Genomic DNA, 20,150 nt, shown 5'->3' with positions numbered 1-20,150 from the left:
CTGGCTTCAAATTCTTTATGCCTCAGTTGTCTGGCTATCAAATGGGAATAATAACACAGCTCTTGTGTTGTTTTGAGATGAGATTAAATGAGATGGTTAATGTCATGCTTAGCACAGAGCCTGGCACAGTAACTTTTAATGCCCAGCACCTATTGTTAACTATTATTATCCCTCACCTCTGTATCGAGCTTTTGTGGTGCAGCAAACATTTGTCTTATTAATTGTATGACAACTTCACAACAACACAGGGAGGCTCGGTGATTATTATTCCCATTTGGAAGGTGGAGAAACTGAAGCTGTGAATGGGGGGGGGGGGGGGGGGGGGGGGGGTCCCGCCCAGTGAATTGATTTGCAGATTCACGAACTGATGGAGATCTGAAGTTAAAAAGACAGAAGTAGTTAAAGAGTAAAATCCTTTCTGGTCCCAGGTGTTAGTGAGCCACCGCGAGGCTGGTATTCAAACCTGATGGTAATAGGAATCATGGAGCCCTATCCGCTGCTCTGACTCTACAATCCGGTCACCGGGTCGGCATGAGGCTGGGGGGCGGGAGCGGGGGCGGAGCGTCCGCCCAAGCCAGCGGAGGAAGCCCGAGGCCTTTCCGCGCCGGTCATTGGCTGCGGCCGGGCAGGTGCATCCTCAGCCAATCAGCGGTGCCGGAGGCGGGGCCGTCGAGGCTCACCTGGCTCCCGCGGCACTGCCCAGCTCAGTGGCGTCCGGAACCCTAAAGCACCTGTGAATTCGCGGAAGTTCTGCCAGACTCGAGCCCGGCCCAGCTCGGCCGGACCATACTCGACCCCCGCCCGGCCCGCCATGGGCCCTCCGTGCCGCAGCCTCTCTGCGCTCCTGCTGCTGCTGCTGCTGCAGGTACGTTGGGTCCCCTGACTTTGCAGGAGACGCCTTCCGGACCCACCAACCGCACCCCGGCCCCCAGCCCCTTCCTCTCTTTCGTCGTCCCTTTCTCTCTCCTGTCATCCCCAGTCCCTCTTCTTCCAAGAAAGTTTGGGTACAAAGGGCCTGAATGGCCTGGAAACTGCGCCGCGCTCTGGATTCCACGGAGAAGGGAGCGGGAGCGGGTGAGGGTGAAGGGCGAGCGCGGCTTTGCCTACTGCCTCCCGCAAATGCCTGAGGTGGGGGGGGGCACGCCTCACTGCAGCCTCCGGGGAGTCGGGTGGGCTAAGGGCGGGCAGCGGAGGGCATGGAGTAGAGTGGGCGTCGGGGTATGGGATAGGGGAGCCCTGGTGCAAGTCCGGGGGGAGCCGGGAGTAGTGGGAACGACCTCTGAGGTAAGGCAAGGGGAACCAATAGATAAAGAAGGCACCTGCCCTGTAAAGAAAGGGTGGTAAATAGGTATGGGGACGTCCCCGGGACAAGAAAGTAGGGTCAAAAGGGGTTGGAACGCCCCTCGGTCTGAGGAACTGGGCTTAAGAGTGGGAGCTCTCCCGGTATAGGGAAAGTGGAATTTGGAAGCGTAAAGATGCCTCCAATGAAATTAAAAAGGAGACTGGAAGGAAGGGGGTGCTAGGTCTGGAGAAGGTGACCCAGCAGCCGCCTCTCCTGGGAAGTCCTGGGGGCTTGGCGGCCACAGGTTTCCGAATGAAAGAGTTTGGCGTGGCTGCCTGCCCGGGGGGATGGGGATGGGCATGGGGGTGGGCCACTCCCACAGTCCTGGCGCCGGGAGCAAGGGAGGGGAGGCACTGTTGGTTTCGGTGTGGGCGGGAGGGGACCCTCTCAAGTCACCCGGGTTCCATATCTTTCTCCTCCCCAGGTCTCATCGTGGCTCTGCCAGGAGCCGGAGCCCTGCAATCCCGGCTTTGGCGCCGAGAGCTACACGTTCACCGTGCCCCGGCTGCACTTGGAGAGAGGCCGAGTCCTGGGCAGAGGTGAGGGCGCGCCGCAGTTGTCCCTGAGCGGGGTGGGGTGGGATTGGGAAGGGTCCGAGAAATTGCGCTCCCACACCCCTGGGCTGGACTGGGCGAGCCCCTTCTTCCGTGGCTCAGGTGACACCCCTTTGTAATTTACACAGATACAGGGATCTAAACTTTTGCCAAGATAGAGCAGTTGGGGTTGAGGGGGCTATCTTGTATGGTTGACTTAGTTATGGGGGGCACTTATTAGAGGCCTTCAGTGTGTCTCATATTGTCCTGACCACTTTATATATATAATTTTTTCAGGGCTACTTATTTTTTTACTTTTTAAAAGTTTTGGTTGCATTGGGTCTTCATTGCTACGTGAGGGCTCTTCTCTAGTTGTGGCGAGTGGGGGCTACTCTTTGTTGCCGTGCGCGGGCATCTCATTGTGCTGGCTTCTCTTGTTGCAGAGTAGGGGCTCTAGGTGCGTGGGCTTCAGTAGTTGTGGCTCGTGGACTCTAGAGCGCAGGCTCAGTAGCTGTGGTGCACTGGCTTAGTTGCTCCGCGGCCTGTGGGATCTTCCTGGAACAGGGCTCGAACCCATGCCCCCTGCATTGGCAGGTGGATTCTTAGCCACTGCACCACCAGGGAAGCCCATCCTGACCACTTTGAGACAGTCTATTATTTCATGCTACAAAAACCTGATGTGTGGGAAGAGGGTGGGGGTGGGTGGTAATTCCCGTGGTACAGATGAGCAAATGTGAGGCTCAGGAGGGTGGAGCCCACTTGCCCCACGTTCAGCAGAGCAAGAATCTGAGCTAGGACCTGACTCCTAGGCCCCATTCTGCAACATCTCTGGGATGACTGAGGAGCCCTCTCTTAGTCACCAGACTGTGGCTTTTGCTCATAGAGATGAAAACATTTTGATACAGGTACCATTCCCCCAAGGAATAATGGGGTGTGTGTGTTTGTGTGTGTGTGTGTGTGTGTGTGTGTGTGTTTCAAAAACCTGGTAGCTCTGACTCAGGGAATGAAAACGGACACAGTGTGCCTCTGGGTCTTATCACTGTGATAATCAGGATTCTAGAGTTTGCTTTGTTTCACTTCACTATTGCCCAGGAGTGAGAGCAAGGGAATGTTGGTTTCTCTTCTGGTTTCACTGATTCCCAGGCGCTTATTTCCTACCAAAGGACTTTCTCTTCCCTCTTGATTTAGTTGATAGGGCAAGTATCATAACAATAAAAGAAACACTTTTTGAAATGAGAAATCACCCACAATTCCCCTAAGGCAATTCACTGTTTATTCTTCCAGTCTTTGGCCATGTGGAAAATCTACAGCAATCATGCTGTTGTCTGAAATTTTTTTGAACTTTGAAAGTTGTTCCAACAGTAGGAGACTTTTTTTTTTAAACAGCTTGATTGATTAAACATATTTGCTTTTCTGAGTCACGTCTGTGTTGTGTGGAGCTTTCTATTGGGTCAGAAAGGAAGTGTTGTCTGCCTGGTTTTGCAGTGGGTCCACCATCACTCGGCCAGTCTCTGCTTGATGTTCTGCCCGGCCCTATGCTGGGCCCCCGGGAGTGATTGAGGAGATATAGGGATACTTCATCCCTGCCCCTGGTATTTCACACTCCAGCAGGTTGCTAAGAAATGTCCCAGGACCCGCTTAGAGAACATTGTGGGACATGGGCACTTAGGTGGCAGAGTGTGGGTGCCCTGGGGTGTTCTGATGGGTATCAGTGGGCAGTGAAGACTGGCTTCTGGGATGAGGCAAAGTTGACTGAACCTTGAATTCGGGGCAAGGGTTAGAAATGGTGTGTGCATCTGTGTATGAGGTGTTGCAACACAGGTGTTGGTCACTTTATTTTCCTTCACCAAGACATCTTTGTAGCACCAAGGGTGGGTTAGTCTAGTTTTTATTCCCATCACCACCACCACCAAGCTTTTGTATCTGACCAGTAATAATATGATTACACGTTAATAATAACATAAATATTATTATTAATAGCCCCACCTATTGGCTTTTGAACCAGACTCTGGGACAAGCGCTTTACCTATTTTACCTCATTGAACTGTGTGACGGGGGGTGGGGGGTGGGTGGGTACCATTGTTATTTCTGTTTTGAGATGAGGAGACTGAAGCATAAGGCAATTTCTTGATCTGCTCAGGGAGCCACAGCCGGTCTTTCTCCCATTCTTCACGCTTCTCAATAATCTCGAAAAGAAAAAGACAGAGGGTATTTGGGGAATTTGTGTCCATCGTGAAATAGGCCTCATCCTCCCTGTGTACCCTGGAGAGCAGAGGTGTTGATAGGGCAGGACCCCGAGGGGGCTGGTGGTTATGGAGGTGGGCCAGACCTTGTGGGAAGTGGAAGGGGCCTATAGCTGGTCGTGTTGGTGGGAGAAGTACCCTCTGGAAGCTGCTTGTGTGGCTGGTTCCAGTTCCCTTTATGTCCACGTACCCAGCCCCAATCAACAGATTTCCTGACATGTAATTTTTTTGGCCTTTTTGGACGATGGGGTCTCCTACCACTCCAATGTGGAATCAGATGAAAGTGCCCTTCTGGTAAAATCACACATGCGATCTCAGGGAACTGGCTTTGTGATTGAAAAAGGCAGCCAGGATTTAGGGAGGTGACCTCATTCTCTTTGGACAGTCCAGGAAGATGGAGGCATGCAACATTAGTACCAGGTTTAAACATTGGCCCTGTGGGGAATTTGCTGCATGAGGGTCTGAGAACAAGGAGCCTATTGCGTTATGTCCACAGGTGGCTGAAGAGTGTCACAAATAGGGTTTTGATTAAACTTAGGGGATCTTGGGGTGGTTTTCTGGGGTCGTTCCTGCGCCCTGTGAGAAGGCCAACCTCACAGTCTCACTCAGCTTTGTGTTCCTTTGATTTCTCTCTACGTTTTAGAATGGAGAACGTACATACAAACGACACCAAAACCACAACTGTAAACTGGTTCTTTAGAGTTTCTGATTATTTTCCTTTTTTTTTTTTTTTTAAAGCACAAACTGGTTTGAAAAACCCAGGCTGTTAGACAGTTTCCAATCTCAGGATAATACTTGTGCACTCAGCTTTCAGTTGACTGAGGGGTGGGAAAAAAAGCAGGCAGGCTTTCAAACCGATGATTTCCTTGCTTTGCTTCCTCCTCCACCTGACCTTGGGCAAACAGGGCTTATATTTTGGGTTTGAGCTCTGATTGCTTGATGGATTGACCTTGCTCACAGGCATCCAGCTGTAAGGATTAAATACACCCATTTCCTCCTCCTTCTAAAAGATGTGCTGAAAGGTGATGGAAACGGTATGCAGGCCCCCTCATTAAACTAGGCTTTATCTATCTATCTATCTATTTATTTATTTATGGCTGTGTTGGGTCTTCGTTGCTGCATGCAGGCTTTCTCTAGTTGCGGTGAGCAGGGGCTACTCTTCCTTGCGGTGCGGGGACTTCTCATTGCGGTGGCTTCTCTTGTTGCAGAGCACGGGCTCTAGGCGCGCGGGCTTCAGTAGCTGCGGCACGTGGGCTCAGTAGTTGTGGCACGCGGGCTCTAGAGTGCAGGCTCAGTAGTTGTGGCACACGGGCTTAGTTGCTCCGCGGCATGTGGGATCCTCCCCGACCAGGGATCGAACCTGTGTCCCCTGCATTGGCAGGTGGATTCTCAACAACTGTACCACCAAGGAAGTCCCTAAACTAGGCTTTAAAAAACAAATACAGAAGCCTGCTTTGGGGTCACCTTACGTCATAGGATCCCTACTCCCTCATCCCTCCAACTCCTAAACATCACTTCCCTGTTACTCACATCTGTGTCAGTGGTTGGTGCAAATCTCCCTGGGGAAGGAGACTAATGAGTCATTCTCCTGCCCTTGCCTTTGTGTCTCACAAGGAGTGGCAGAAAGTCCTGAGCCCTGCAAAGCCATCTAAGGAAGGCTGGCACCTGCTGCTTCTGTACGGGGCCTCTAGACCTGCCTATCCTCTCAGCCAGGTGTTTATGGAAATCCCTGTTTGCTTTCTGGGGCTTTTTATTGGGTGAGCCTTTTCCTCCTAAATGCTCCTTCTAAGCCTTCCAAGTGCAGCCCCAGATAAGCCGGATGCTGAAGCAATCAGCTCTCACATCTCCCAGAAGCTGCCCATACCCAGAAATCCCTAAGAGACACCCATCACAATCCAGACTTTCTGGGTTTCCACTCTGCCTCAACCCCCATCTTCTTTCAGGGCTGTAGGCTTTCAAGGAAGGGAATGGGCTAGGGCTGGTCAGGATAGTTCCGTGAGTATGAAAGACCAGGTATGAATTTCAGCTACTAGCTGTGTGACCTTGGGTAAATCACTTTGCTTCTAAGAGCCTGTTTCCCATCTGTAAAATTGGGGGGTGGGGTGGGCAATAATACTTACAGGTTTGTTGTGAGGATTAAATATGCATATTTGTTTATTCGTTTAGATTCTCTTGTCAACACACGTGGGTACCTATTGAGTGTCAGCACTGGGCTGGACCCTGGGATTACAGTAATGAATAAAGCCGAGTGGGCTGAACGTAAAGTGAGTGAGAAGGATGTTAAGGAAACAGGAAGGAGTCATTCAATGGTGGCTCATATTTCTTAGGGAAAGAGTAGGCACTCGTATTATTTTCAACAAATGAATGAATGAATGCATATTTACTACCTCATACCTTGGCTTATTTTCTTCCTCTCAAACTGTGGCCTTGGGCCAGCGCTCAACGTTGATTGTAATTGGCAGGGAGAGCTGCGTCTGTTAGAACTTTCTAAGATGCTTGTGAAGGCTGCATGCCCAGCCAGTGGCTCTTGAAGCCAGACCATAGTGATAAGTGTGTCCCAGGGATACAGTGTACTTAGTGCTTCCCTCTGAAAGCCACGGAGGGCAGAGAGGGGAGACCTCAAACCCGATTCTGGAAATGGAAGGGCAGTTAGACACTTTAAAGTGTTTTTTATGTCTTTGGTCCATTAAAAAAAAATTGCGGTGGTGTCTCTCTCTCTCTCTCCCTCTCCCCTCCCTCTCCCCCCCCCTCCCCTCCTTCTCCCCTCCCTCTCCCCTCGCCTTTTCTCTCTTACTATTGTAAGTTTTCCTTTATATACTTCAGCTTTTGCTTGTTACTGTTGGGAGCGTTTTAAGCCCCCTCTTTCTGCATTTTTCCTCTTCCCTTTCCTTCCTGTATCTACCTCAGTTCTCCACTCCTCCCCCACCTCCCAAGGCCCAAGAACATTTAGAAGGTTCTTGAGTCAGACTGCCTAGATTGAAATCCAGGTAATGCCCCTTGCCAGCTGAGGGACATTGGCCAGGGACTTTCTAAGTCTTAGATTCCCCTTCTGTAAAATGGGCATAATAGTACCCATGTCACAGTGTATATTAAGTGCCCAATGAATATTACATATTAAAGCCCCTGGAGTATTTGGTGCCTTCTGTTTGAGACTCTCCCTTGTTTTACCTTTGGTTCAAACGTTTCCCTGTGCTCTCTCCCACCCGGCAAACCAGCCAAACCAGTTTCCTCACTCTCCCTGTTTCTGTGTTAAAGCAAACACTGCTCTGCAAACAGCAAACAGTGACTAGACCAAAGTGCCCTTTGCTAGGAAAGGAAATGCTGCGGTGTTTTCTTGCTTGCCACTGTGCAGTGTGCTTGGGAAGGGCTGGAGTGGGGTTGTCTGTGGACCTGCCCATGAATATTGTTCAGAATTGGGGTGGGAGGAGTGGGCAAGGTACAACTGGGTCCGGGTGGGGGGGTGCAGGAAATCAGGGTGACCTTGAACCTGGCAGCTTTTGCTTGGTTTTTAAACATATTTCATAATACACATGGCTTAAGGGTGCCTGTCTTTTCCCCATTGCCAAAAAACGCTCTGCCCCAGCCTCTGAGACCATGGTTTACCCACATGGCTAAGCATCAAATCACCTGGAGCACTTCAAAAACCTGAAAATTCACTGAGCTGCAGTCTCTGAAGGTGGGGTTCTGACATGGCATTTTTAAAAGCTCCCCAGGAGTCCGCTGCCACCTGATTCATCGCCCTGGACAACTCCAGTGGCGAGATCAGGAATGTTTGATGAATAAATACCCAGTGCCGGCCAGGGTGTGGGCATCTGGTTGCCCATCCTGAGGCCAAGGATCCAAGGGCACCCTTGATCAGGGAAGGATACGGCTGGTCGACCTGCCGTGCCGGTGAAGGAGAGCTCTGCGGGCGCAAATTAGAGCAGACGGGGTGGAGATGGGGGGTGCCCAGAGAAGCAGCCAGTGCTGGGGGCCCTCAGGGAGATTCCAGGAATTCTCTGATGCGCCCCCTCCCTCAGTGGCTAATTCCAATATACTGGAGAATGTCACTGGGGTGGGAAAATATTCAGAGGATGTTTTCTGAGCGAGGGGTGCTCAGTTCTACCCCCTGGATCTTGGTGAATGAGAGGACATCCTGTGCTGGGAATAGAGGAGAAAGTAGGAGCAAGTTGGGGAAGGAAAATTTGTTCTTGGTTAGGAAAGTGTTAAGTTTGAAGGACCCAGAAGTGGCATCATCTTGAGGGTATTTGGGAATCTCAGGGCTGGAGCTTGGGAGAACAGCAGGCACCAGTTTCAGTAGGAATTTGTATAGGACAGTGGTCTTTTTTCCTTAGTCTTGTGTCAATAGATGCAGAGGTTTTCCAGGGACCCCACACTGGAGGAGAACATAATGGAAGGGCTATGCTGAGAGTATTTATTTGGAGGCGGCCAACAAATAAAAATACAAGTATTTGTTTCTAACCAGTGTCAGGAGTGGGGCCTGCAAAAGTGGGTCCTCACAGACCTGACAGCTTGGTTAAGCCTCACGGTGGCCCAGGACGGAAACTGTCATTATCTCCTACAGACTCAGAAGTTGGACAACTTGTCTGAGGTCACCCAGCCAGGTAGTGGCAGAGCTGGACTTCTGTCTTCTAAAACCCGTGCCCTTTCCCACGCCCTCGACTGCCTCGTTGCCAAACTGCATCTCCAGTGAAACTAATTCACCTTTCTAAGGCGAGTTCCTCCCGCCCTTTGGAAAAGAGGTCTTTACACCTTTTGCATCTTGCTACTTTTAATTGTGTTGCTAGAATTCAGGCTTTTTTTTTTTTTTTTTGCCTCTGAAGCACCTCTTTTGTCTTTCGCCTCTGAGCCATTTTCAGCCTCTGTCCCTTTTGACTTTCACTTCCTAAAAATGCTAGGTGAACTGCACTTCTTTTACTTTCTTCTTTTCGACTTTCTGAGTCTGAAAATGCAATTATACTGGCATTCATGGTGGGTTGGGAGGGAACATGTCCTAAACAAACTCATGTTCCAAGTGGAACCAACTCAAGGTGTGGGCACCAGGCAGAGGTCTGGCTGTGGATCTGTCCACACTGGGAATAGACGGAGTGTGCCCAGATCCCTGTGAGCTCAGATGTTACTGCTGGGAACTTCTGGGGTCTGCCTGAAGAGTTGAACCTGTTCCCATGAGGAAAATCATAAATGGTGGCCAGCACAGGACCCCGTGGGATAACTGGCCAAGGTCTAGATAATAATTAGTGGGCTTTGTAATTAGAAGAGCTTGTAACAATCCAACAGCCTTTCAGATTTATGATACTTGGGCAGGTTGAAGGCTAAGAAGAACACCTGTTTGTGTGGTTTGGTACTCAGACTCCCAGGAGAATTTTCCCCAAAGACGTTTTTGAGTGTCTTCACCTCGATGTTGCAACAGCCTCCTTTCTGGTCTTCTTGCTTCCTCTGCCCCTCTACCAACAGTCTTTTCTCCACTCAGCAGTCAGTGATGGTTTTTAAAATTTAAGTTAGAAAGCATCACACCTACTCAAAATCCGCCAGTGGTTTCCCATTTCACACAGAATGAAAGCCAATGTTTTCTATGACTTACAAGCCTTCCATGATCTGCTTCCCCGCCCACCTCCACCCCTTACCTCTTGTCCTGACTGTACTTAGAACACACCAGGCACATTTCTACCTCAGGGCCTTTGCACTGGCTATTACCTCTGTCAATAACAGTTTCCCCCGGCTACCTGCATGGCTCACTCCTTTATGTCTTAACTTCTCTGCTCAAGTGTCACCCTCTCAATGAGGTCTTTCTTGAACACCCTATTTGAGGCAGTAACCCTTTCCCCCTTCTTTGCTTTGTTTTCCTCTGTAGCTCTTTTCACCATCTAACATGTATTTCACCTGTCTATTGTCTTTCTCCTCCCACTAGAACAAAAGCTCCAAGAGGGGGACTTCCCTGGTGGTCCAGTGGTTAAGACTCCATGCTCCCATTGCAGGGGGCCCAGGTTCGATCCCTGGTCAGGGAACTAGATCCCTCATGCTGCAACTAATATCCCACGTGCCGCAACTAAGACCCAACACAGCCACATAAATAAATAAATATTAAAAACAAACAACAAAAAAACTCCAGGAGGCCAGGGGCTTTTGTCTTGTTGAGTTCACCGGCTGTATTGCACCTGGAACTGTTCCTGGCCCATAGTAGGTGTCAGTAACTATTTGTTGAATGAAGGAATGAGGTTTCAGAGTGTATATATAGGTCCGTACATATCTTTTGCTTTTAGAAGCTATTCCACTGTGCCTTTTTCCAAAAAATAAAATGAGATCTAATTGACACATAACATAGTAGTTTCAGGTGTTGTCGTGCTTTCTGTTTTAAAGAAAAGAGGGAACTTTCTCAGTACCAGCCACAGAAAGGACACAAGGAGAAGGGGATGTTCTCAGGGCATGTGTCTCCACTTGGCACTCCCCAGTTTCTCTGAGCCCTGCACACTGCTGGTGTAACCTTACCTCATTGTCTTGTCACAAAACAGCTTGCAGTCTAGAGTGTAAAGGTCAGATGAGCCATTTCTGCCCCACACTTCTTGGTGTAAGGAAGCACCAGATCAAAATCTAAACAGAGATCTGAGCCGCCAGGGCCATCTGTTTGGTTTCCTATTGTCTGGTGACACCTTCCTTGAGCAAGGCTTCCAGATACACCCAACACCTTTCTCCTGGGTATCGGCAGCATCCTTCAGGCCCATTAATTGTTCAAGACCCAGTTTCCATTCTTCCAGTTTTTGGCAATGCGCAGGAATCTGAAGGGAGCTTCTAAAGAGATGCAAAAAACTCAACGACAATGATCTACGGCTAACTCAATCATCTCACGGCCAAGACAAAAATCTCACAGCTCCGAAATTCATCTGATCAATAAATATTCACTGAGAGAGTATTATAGGGTAGTATCTTATAAATCTTTATGTAAGATGCATCACTTCGCCTTCAGCAATATAATGCCTAATGGGCAGAGTTGCCAGATTGAACATCAAAAATATAGGATGCTTTATTTGCCTTCAAATGGTTTGTATCAGTCATTGCTCAAATTAAAGTGGCCACCATCTGCAAATGGAAAAAAAAAAATACAGGATGCCCAGTTACATTTGAATTTCAGATAAACAATGACTGATTTTTTTAGTATCAGTATGTCCCCTTGCAATATTTGAGACATAGTAAAAAAATTGTTTCATCCTCTCTTCTTATCCTAAGCAACATTGTACAGATAGTACTAGTACATACTATGTGTCCAGAACTCTTCCCAGATGCTGTCTCTCTCCCTTACACCTCACAAAACTACTGAGAATTGACAGACCCTGAGCAGCTGCGTGAGAGAGTGTAGTTCACTAGGACAGGAAGTGGGAGAGCCTGGCCGCGTGTTCAGTGGCTGTTGGACTCCAAAGTCTGTGCTCTTTACTGCAAGAAAAGCCAACTAACCAGATGGTCTGTGAGCAGCCAGCTGAAGGTGATGGATAGTTCCTGCTCTGAATGTCTCGGGGAGAGAAGTCCCTTGGGACGACGGAGGCATTTGTTTGTTCAAGGAATAAATTTGTTGGGCACCTATCTAGCACTGCACTAGGTGTTGAGGATGTAACGGGAAAAAGACAAAAGTCCCTGTCCTCTTGGACTTCCTTCCCTTCTAATTGGAGGAGATAGGAGGAGGCAATTGGATGGTGGTCTATGGAAGGGAAAGAAAACACTGCAGGAAGGGTGATAAGAATTATGTGTGTTGGGGTGGAGGGATTTGGGGGCTGGAGGGATTGGAGAGAGGTTGTCACTAAGGAGAATGACATTTGTGTAAAGACCTGAAGAAGTGAGATGCTCGATTGGTAATTAGGATTGGGCTGTTTCTTGAGAGAGCTGGACTTCCCACATTCTTTAAGTCCATATTGGTGCTATTTTAAAAAATTAATTAATTAAAAAAATTAATTTATGGCTGCGCTGGGTCTTCATAGCTGTGTGCAGGCTTTCTCTAGTTGCGGCGAGCAGGAGCTACTCTTCATTACTGTGCATGGGCTTCTTGTTGCTGTGGCTTCTCTTGTTGCAGAGCACGGACTCCAGGCACGTGGGCTTTACTAGTTGCAGCACGCGGGCTCAGTAGTTGTGGTGCGTGAGCCCTAGAGTGTGCTGGCTTCAGTAGTTGTGGTGTACGGGCTCAGTAGTTGTGGCATGTGGGCTCAGTAGTTGTGGCTCGCGGGCTTAGTTGCTCCTTGGCACGTGGGATTTTCTCACACCAGGGATTGAACCCGTGTCCCCTGCATTGGCGGATGGATTCTTAACCACTGGACCACCAGGGAAGTCCCTTGGTGCCATTTAAAGACAATACTCTGGGCAGGCATTTTTCTAGAATAATCCTGAGAGCTAATTGTTACCACATCTCCTTTAAAGGGTATTGGATTCAAACCAGGATCCAGTGTTCTTTCCAAGCTACCCCTCCCCTTGGCCTGTTGCCCAAGAGGAGTATGGCTTTACGTCTAGTTTATGGCAGAGGGATGAGACTTCTCTGGCAGAATGTTTTTGGGGCGGCGGGGCGGAGGGGTTACATGTATACCAGTGTCCCAGGACCTGCTAGTTAGAATGAAGCCTGGTTTCAGTATGAGGATTTTCAGACAGCAAACTTCTTCCCCCACAAATTCTTCATCACAATTGTGTGGGAGTCTTTGAAAGGGAATGATTTGACCAACTTGTTTGTGGAAAAGTTGTGGCTTTTCCATAGAGAACGTCATCACTTGAGTCAGCTTGGGACAATAACCTGGGCCCTATTGACAGGTGGGGCGGGGCCCTGAATCACTGCCATCCTGGTGAGGTTATCAGTATCAGAGGTTGAATGACTCCGTGACATCACCCTCTCATGGTCACAGGTACTTTAGGTGCCTGCTCTTACTCATATCCGGGGAGATACTGGCCCTAGATCTTTGCACTCTTAACAAGAAGCCTGTGGTCTTGCAGGAATGACTGGGTTCAACACCTGCTTGGTTAGGGTCATGTGGTTGGTTTCATTCCCACCCCACCTCCTGGGCTAGTAATCATGACTAAACTCTCTGGAGAAATGAGAATTTGTGGGTGTACTTCCTGCACCTTTTGCCTTTTCAAGTCTGCATTTATAAAGGAATGCTCATCTATGCCTTGCAGATGGGTGTTTCAGAGCTCGTCAGAGTCTTTGATTTTGAAACTTCCATGTAAATTGTGCTGATTTTTCTTTGGACTTTGGAAATTTTAGTTATGATTTCTCTTTCTTTCTCTCTCTCTCTCTCTTTTGTTTTTTCCCCTTGCTAATCCTCTTGCCTGAGCCGTGGGAGTACTTAAGACTTTGGGAATTAAATACCTGGGAAGGCTGTTCAGCCTAGGAAACTGTACATCACTTACCAGGTGTGAGGTTTTACTCCTAGTTTCAACAGAGATTTGATGTCAAGGTTGTGGCTTTAATCTTCAGCATTTATTTCTCTTTTAACCTGTGAAATGAAGGAATCAGCCTCCCTAAGCCTCTGAGAGTGAAGATGAATTGGGGAGAGTGGTATGAGAAACAGGTTCGCCTGGGTTCAAATCCTGACTCAACTCTTGCCTTGAGTTACTTAACCTTTCTGTGCCTCAGTCCCCTCACTTGTAAAGGGGGGATAAAATTGTAGTTCCTACTTCACAGGGTTGCGATGAAAATTCAATGAGTTAACGGACATAAAGTGCTTTCAGTGCCTGGCACATATCAAACACTCTTTAAGTATTGAGTTTTTATTATTAGACGTTTCTGCTTTAGTCTTGTGTCAAGGGGTTAAAAAAAATGTGTAAATGCTAAAGAACGGAAGGAGCCAGAGAGAACTGAGGATTAGAAGGGCTGCATCCCCTTGTCACTTTGCTTCAAATGCAAATTGTTTGTCCACAGGTCAAGTGCTGCTGTCCAGGCAGGCAGACCATCACCAAGTGACTGCACTGATTGATAGTCACACCTACTTGGCTCAACTGTCCTATGAACTTGATTCTAGTATTACCTTCAGTTTACAGAGGGGGAAACTGAGACTCGGAGAGAGTTAGTGACTTGCCCAAGGCCACAAAGCTAGGAAATGGCAGGCAGGGATTTGAACCCTGTTCTGCTGACCCCAACGCTTATGCCACCACCAGTGCACCTGTACCTGGCTGGTGCTTTTCTGTGAACTCCAACTTCTCTCAGATCCCTTTCATAACCCATTGTTATTTTATATTTTTTTTCCTTTTTTTTTTTTTTAACCCCACATATGTTTACTTATTTATTTTTGGCTGTGTTGGGTCTTCGTTTCTGTGCGAGGGCTTTCTCTAGTTGTGGCAAGCGGGGACCACTCTTCATCGCGGTGCGCGGGCCTCTCACTATCACGGCCTCTCTTGTTGTGGAGCACAGGCTCCAGATGCGCAGGCTCAGTAGTTGTGGCTCACGGGCCTAGTTGCTCCGCGGCATGTGGGATCTTCCCAGACCAGGGCTCGAACCCGTGTCCCCTGCATTAGCAGGCAGATTCTCAACCACTGCGCCACCAGGGAAGCCCTCCCATATTTTTGAGTTAGGTATGTGTAGATTCTTATTGCTCCCTACCCCACCCCCTTTTTAACACACTGTTCTGCACTTATTTTCTTGGCTTGATATATCTTGGAGTTTTTGCTCATTTATAACTGCCGTATAGTGTTCTACTGTATAGTCAGTCCCCTCTTGATGGATACTGGATGTTTCTATTTTTTCACTGTTACAAGCAATGTCAAGAGCATTTTAGATGGTGTAAGCAGGAGGGCCTGTGATGTGAAGATCTCTGGCCTCTGGGATTGTTACCGATCACAGAGGACAGATTCCTCCCACGGCCAGTCCTGGGCATCGGAGAGGTGCGCGTGGTTTTCAGGGTTTCCTGATGATGCATGAAATAGGGTCAGCATTGGTATCAAATCACAGGCACCTTCTCTCACCAAAACTGATGTGTTTACTCTTTCAGGGGTCTTTGCCCAGCCTCCTGCTGTGCAAGTAATTCTGTTCTCTCCCCATGCGCCAGCATCCTTAAGCCTCCCTGGGCTGGGAGTTGGCCTTTGAGGAAGCTGAGAACCAATGAATCTGCTTTTGAATACTTGCAAAGGGTCTCCTCCACGTGGTCCCATGGAGAACGGAGTAAAAGGAAACGGAAACGGGGCAGAAATTGCAGCAGGAGGGACTAGGGTAAGACTTCTGAGGTTGGTTTGAAGCACAGGGAGTGCATTTCTGGAGACTGACAGCCCTTTCCTGATTCTGACACCAAAAGCACCTGTGGTCACACCGGGAGCATCTTGCCTGCTCCACCTCACTCCCTTGCTGCTGTAGCCCTGTTCCATGCAGGGAATTCCAAGGTCTCTGTAAACCCTCATAGACCCTCCCCCTAGAGGAAGAGTTAGAATTGCTTAGCACTAAACTCACAGCGAAAGAATATGTTTTAAAAAATCCATATGTTTTAAAAACTCCATGCTTCATCATCTTTTGTTTGTTTTCTTAGATGAGAAAGAACAGCTAGAGTTGGATTCATTCATAAAAATCCATTCTTTGGGGGCAGAATTAGAAGAGGCTTTAAGAGTCATCTAGTTTCTTAGTTTATACATGAATCGGCCAGTTCAGCGAGGTTAGGTGGCTGGACCAGAGTCACACAGCTGATAGGTGTCAGAATTAGAATAATAATAATATTGTGATTAAACAGGAACCATAATTTGATCACACCCGTTTATTGAGTACTCAAGCTATTCAGGTAGGATCTCATTATTTAATCCCTGCACCAAACTGTGAGGTAGGTGCTATGACAGTTCCATCTTCAAATAATAAAACCAAAGCCTCTGGAGGTTATTGGCTGATCCAGGGTCATGGCTGGTGACAGTGACAGTGACAGTGGGATGGAAAAGCCGTGCCTCCCAGCCTGGCCTGCTTTTACCCCTCCCTGAGCTCAGCAGCTCCCTTTCTGAGAATATCTGCATTCTAGAGTCTTCACTTTGGCCTAGAAAGGAACCTCTGGATCTCCCACGCAGCCCCCTAAGTCCTTTACCAGTTTTAGCCCTTTGGGTAAAAAGCTTGGAGATCCTGCTCCTTTGGAAGCACAGACTAAAGGGGTGTTCCTGGACACTTTGGGCTCCGTTTAAAATCTGAACGGTGAACTGTGTCCAGAGACTAACGTTTGCAAGCAACCATTTCAGAGCTTCGTAGGTTCTTTTGAATTTTTTTCTTTTCTAAAGTGCCACGGAAAGTTTCTTCCTTTTCACTTTGGGGCTGGGGCAGGGGCACGGGGAAGAGGGTAACCCAGTTAACTTGCAGGAATGCCAGAGCTTGTTGACCTCCCTACCAAGCTGGATGTGAGGGAAAGTATTTTGTTTTTAAGAAATGTCACGATGGTAGTAATGGATTTTTTTTTTTTTTTTTAAAGAGGGAAGAGTCTTGATCCGATGGAGATACACAGGGACATATTATTTACAGATGGAAAGATCAGGGGTCTGGGATGGGGGTGTAAATGTAATAAGACCACCGTGCGTCATGTTGTTGGTACGTGGGGCTCATCATACTATTTTCTCTACTTTGAGATATGTTTGAAATTCTCTGTTGCAAAGCTTAAACAAATCATTCAAGGAAAACCTGAATAATGATCTGTAAGTGAAAGTTCAAACACCCTCCCCTTCTCAGGTGGCCGACATGAGCGATTTGGCATGCATCCTCCCAGACATTTTTCTAAGGGTTTACAGAACGTGTGTGCCCATATTTGTGGGTTTTTGAAAAACTGGAGTTTTCCACAAATGGCAGTGTAATACGTAACCCATCTCCCGCCTCTCCTTTACGATATGCCCGGGAAAATTTTGCACGTTAGTCCATGGAGCTTTTCCCCCCTCATTCCCTCTAACTTCAGAAAGGTGTTTCTACTAGCACAGAAGCCAACCAGTTTCCCTCAGTACAGTGTTTGAGTGCCTACTGTGTCCTCTGTGTCAAGTTACGAGGTTTCTCCTGTCCCGAGGGGCTTGGAGACAGGCGAGGGGTGAGGGGTTTGGAAATGAGGGGAGGAGCATTGAAACGCTGGGATGCCAAGTTATCAGACAATGGGCGCATTCAGAACCCAGGTGGGGGAAGACCTGTGTGGGCTGGAGCAGCTGGCGGAGCTTCTGCAGGGGCAGCTGGGGAGCCGGGTCTGGGGGGTCTGGGGTGTTGGGCGGGGATGATATGCCAGAAGCCAAGATGGGTGGGGAGGGACCTCCCGTGCAGATTCTGGGAGCCAGAAATATGACAGAGGGGATGTTTGAACGGTGACGCAGGTAGCTGAGCTGAAACTGAGCTTCCCGCCCTGGAGGCTACCAGGAGAGTGGGGGGCTAAGAGGAAACCCCTTCCCGCCACCAGCACCATGGCTATTCCAGCCTGGCCTTCTGAGGCTGACAGGGCCTACCGGGGCCATAGAAGGACTGTGTAATGTGTCTGCTGCTGGCTGGCTGCTGGGGCCCTGCGGGCAGAGACTCAGGCAAGCTCGGAGAACCCGGGGAACAGGAGTGGCAGGTTCTTCTCCCTCTGTCTGCCCTGGGGCCACTGGACGGAGTCAGTCCCAGGCCCTGCTGGGGCCATCTGGAGTGGCTGTGGAGAACCAGAAATGAGCTGCCCCATCCATGTGGCCCTCGGGCCAGCGTGGTCCGGCCTGGTGCTTCAGACTTGAGGCCGCCCCACCTGGCTGTCCCTCAGCCACCCCACATGCTTATCCAAAATCCACTACTCCGTCCCCATCTCAGCAAATGGCACCACCTGTTCTTTGCCATTCATTTGTTCGTTTGTTCATTCATTCATTGAATAAATAATGATAGCTATTATGTACCAAGCACCGTTCCAGGACTGAGGATGCAGGAGGGAACCAGACACATACGGATCTCTTTCCATGTGGAGTTTGTATTCTAGTGTGTTGATGGGAACAGGCAAGAAACGTAAATACGTGAAACATTTAGGGTGTTGGGTGGCGACAAATATTTAGAACGACTCTGAGTGAGGAGTTGCTGGGAAGCAGTGGGGTGGCCTGAGAGGGCCTCACTGAAGGAGACATTTGAGCAAAGATCCAAGCGAAGTGAAGGATAAGGATGTATGTGGGTAAGGGTGTTCCAGACCCAGGGAGCAGCAGGCAGAGGCCTGAGGCAGAGTGGGAGAGCCAGGAGGCCGGTGTGCAAGGGATCCGGGGCAGGGGTGATGGAGGAGGGCAGGGGTAGGGGCAGGTGGTCAGTGCAGAGGGCCTTGTCTCTTCCCTTCAGTCCAGATCCACCCCCCCACGTCCTGCCAGTTCTGTCTCTTCACCACACACCTCCTCCCACCCTCATTCCGGGCAGTGGAATACTCAGTGGGTAGTTTGAGGGGGCTCCTTCCATGGGGAGGATTAGGCTGGTGGTTAATAGCTTGGACCCTGCCCTCTGGCTGCTCAGGCTCTGTAGCTGAGCACAGAGGCCTGGGGCGTCTCCCGGGCTTCTCATCGACTTGGGCCAGCGTGGCCTTGCTCACGGATTCACATTTCTAATGGTGCTGTTGGTCCCTCCCTAGAGTACCTAGGCTCTCTCCCACCTCCACCAGGACACTTTCCTGTGCTCCCTGCCTGGCTAACTCCTCTCTCAAGCCCAGCTCAGTGGATGCTTCCTCCAAGAAGCCTTCCCTGATCTTCCACTCCCAAGACCTGGGTCAGGACATTCCCCCTCCTCCCAATACCTTCTCAGGTTGGGATTCCCTCAGTTCTCCTTTCTTCCCACCCACCAGGCTGGATGCCCTGTGAAGTGTCCTCAGCATGGCACCTGGAAGGTAGTAGACTCTCAGTGAGTAGTTGTTCAAGGGACTCTTTGCTGTGGAGAATGAGGCTGCAGGGTCCCTGGGGATGGGGGTGACCTATCTATCTGTTGGGGACTTTGGGGTGTAGTGCATTATGATGTGGACGAGGAAGCCAGATTCCTAGATCTCTTATTTTTTCCATTGATTTTGCTCTTCCTCTTCTGAAAAACAAACCAAAAAACCCCACTTTCAGCTGAGCTTAGATGGCTACCCCTCTGGTCATCCCTTTAAACCATAATGGGAGCTTTAAAAGTTTCATCCTCCCCCTCCCACCATGGCTGTTTGCTTCCTAAAGAGAAATCAGTTGTAAAAAGCAGCTTAATTTAAAGGGTTCAATTCCTGCTTTTTACGTTGAAGGGAAATTAGGGGGACAGCTGCTGCTTTTCTGAGTGCTTAGCATCAGCCAGCCACTTGAGCCCCAAACTTAACTTTCCTGCCTCTTGAGCCTGCCCTGTGCGGGGCATTCAGCCTGGACCTTGGGAAGCTGAGACTACAGGTGAAAATCCCCACCCTCTGTGCAGAATGTCCATTCTAGAAGGCGGGACGGGGTGTGGGGGGGAAACAGACAGAATAGAATGTTAGAAGGTGGTTGGTACACCCCTGGGGAAAAAGGCCGAGTAAGCAGGGTGGGCGGGAGAGGAGTCTTGGGGGTGGGCTTGCACCTGTAATCCTGCTGTGGCCACAACCTTTTGACTCCCAGGCCCATTTCCATTGCACAGTTGAGAGGTTGGGGTTTAGAGAGGGAATGATAGCATTACCTAGGGTGCCTGGGCAGTTGAGGAAATGGCTGGGAGGGTGAGGAAAACACGGAGGAGGGGAGAGGGAACTGCCTTGGAATGTGGTCACCCTGGCTCTGCCATTTGAAATGCTGATGAGTTAATTAGCAATTGTTTACAGGCTTTCAGCCCTAGAGTGTCAACTGTCTTTCTGGGAAACTGTTCTCAGTCTTTTAAAGAGCTTCAAAACCACCTGCGGGACTAATTAAAAATGCAGACTGCTGGGTCTCACCCCCTCAGAGATTCCAATTTATAAATCTGGGTTGGATACAGGACTCTGAATTTTTAAATAAGCCCTACTCTGCTTGAGCTGGGGGGGGGTCACAGGATTGCACTTCAGACCTGGGCTAGAGTCAGGCTCACCCACAAGACTTAAAAGAACAGACTTTGCGGGTCCTTCCCTCCAGAGGTGAAGAAGTCTAAGGGGACATGGGGGGATTTTTCCCCTGAAACACACT

At 49.2% G+C, this 20,150-nt stretch overlaps 1 protein-coding gene across 1 annotated transcript in view; it reads left to right on the top strand.

The window, feature by feature from the left end:
• Window positions 1–694: 694 nt before the first annotated feature.
• CDH1 (cadherin 1) overlaps window positions 695–20,150 on the top strand; it is a 78,478-nt gene continuing 59,022 nt past the window's right edge. Inside the window, exons 1-2 of the mRNA XM_019935624.3 lie at window positions 695–865; window positions 1,767–1,881. Of these exons, the coding sequence (XP_019791183.2) occupies window positions 812–865; window positions 1,767–1,881 (169 nt within the window). The 5' untranslated portion in view covers window positions 695–811. The remainder of the gene's footprint in view (window positions 866–1,766; window positions 1,882–20,150) is intronic.

This window comes from Tursiops truncatus, chromosome 19 (assembly GCF_011762595.2).
Source record: "Tursiops truncatus isolate mTurTru1 chromosome 19, mTurTru1.mat.Y, whole genome shotgun sequence".
Taxonomy (NCBI): Eukaryota; Metazoa; Chordata; class Mammalia; order Artiodactyla; family Delphinidae; genus Tursiops; species Tursiops truncatus.
Note: the sequence above shows the minus strand (reverse complement) of the source record. Positions and strands in the feature narration are given on the sequence as shown.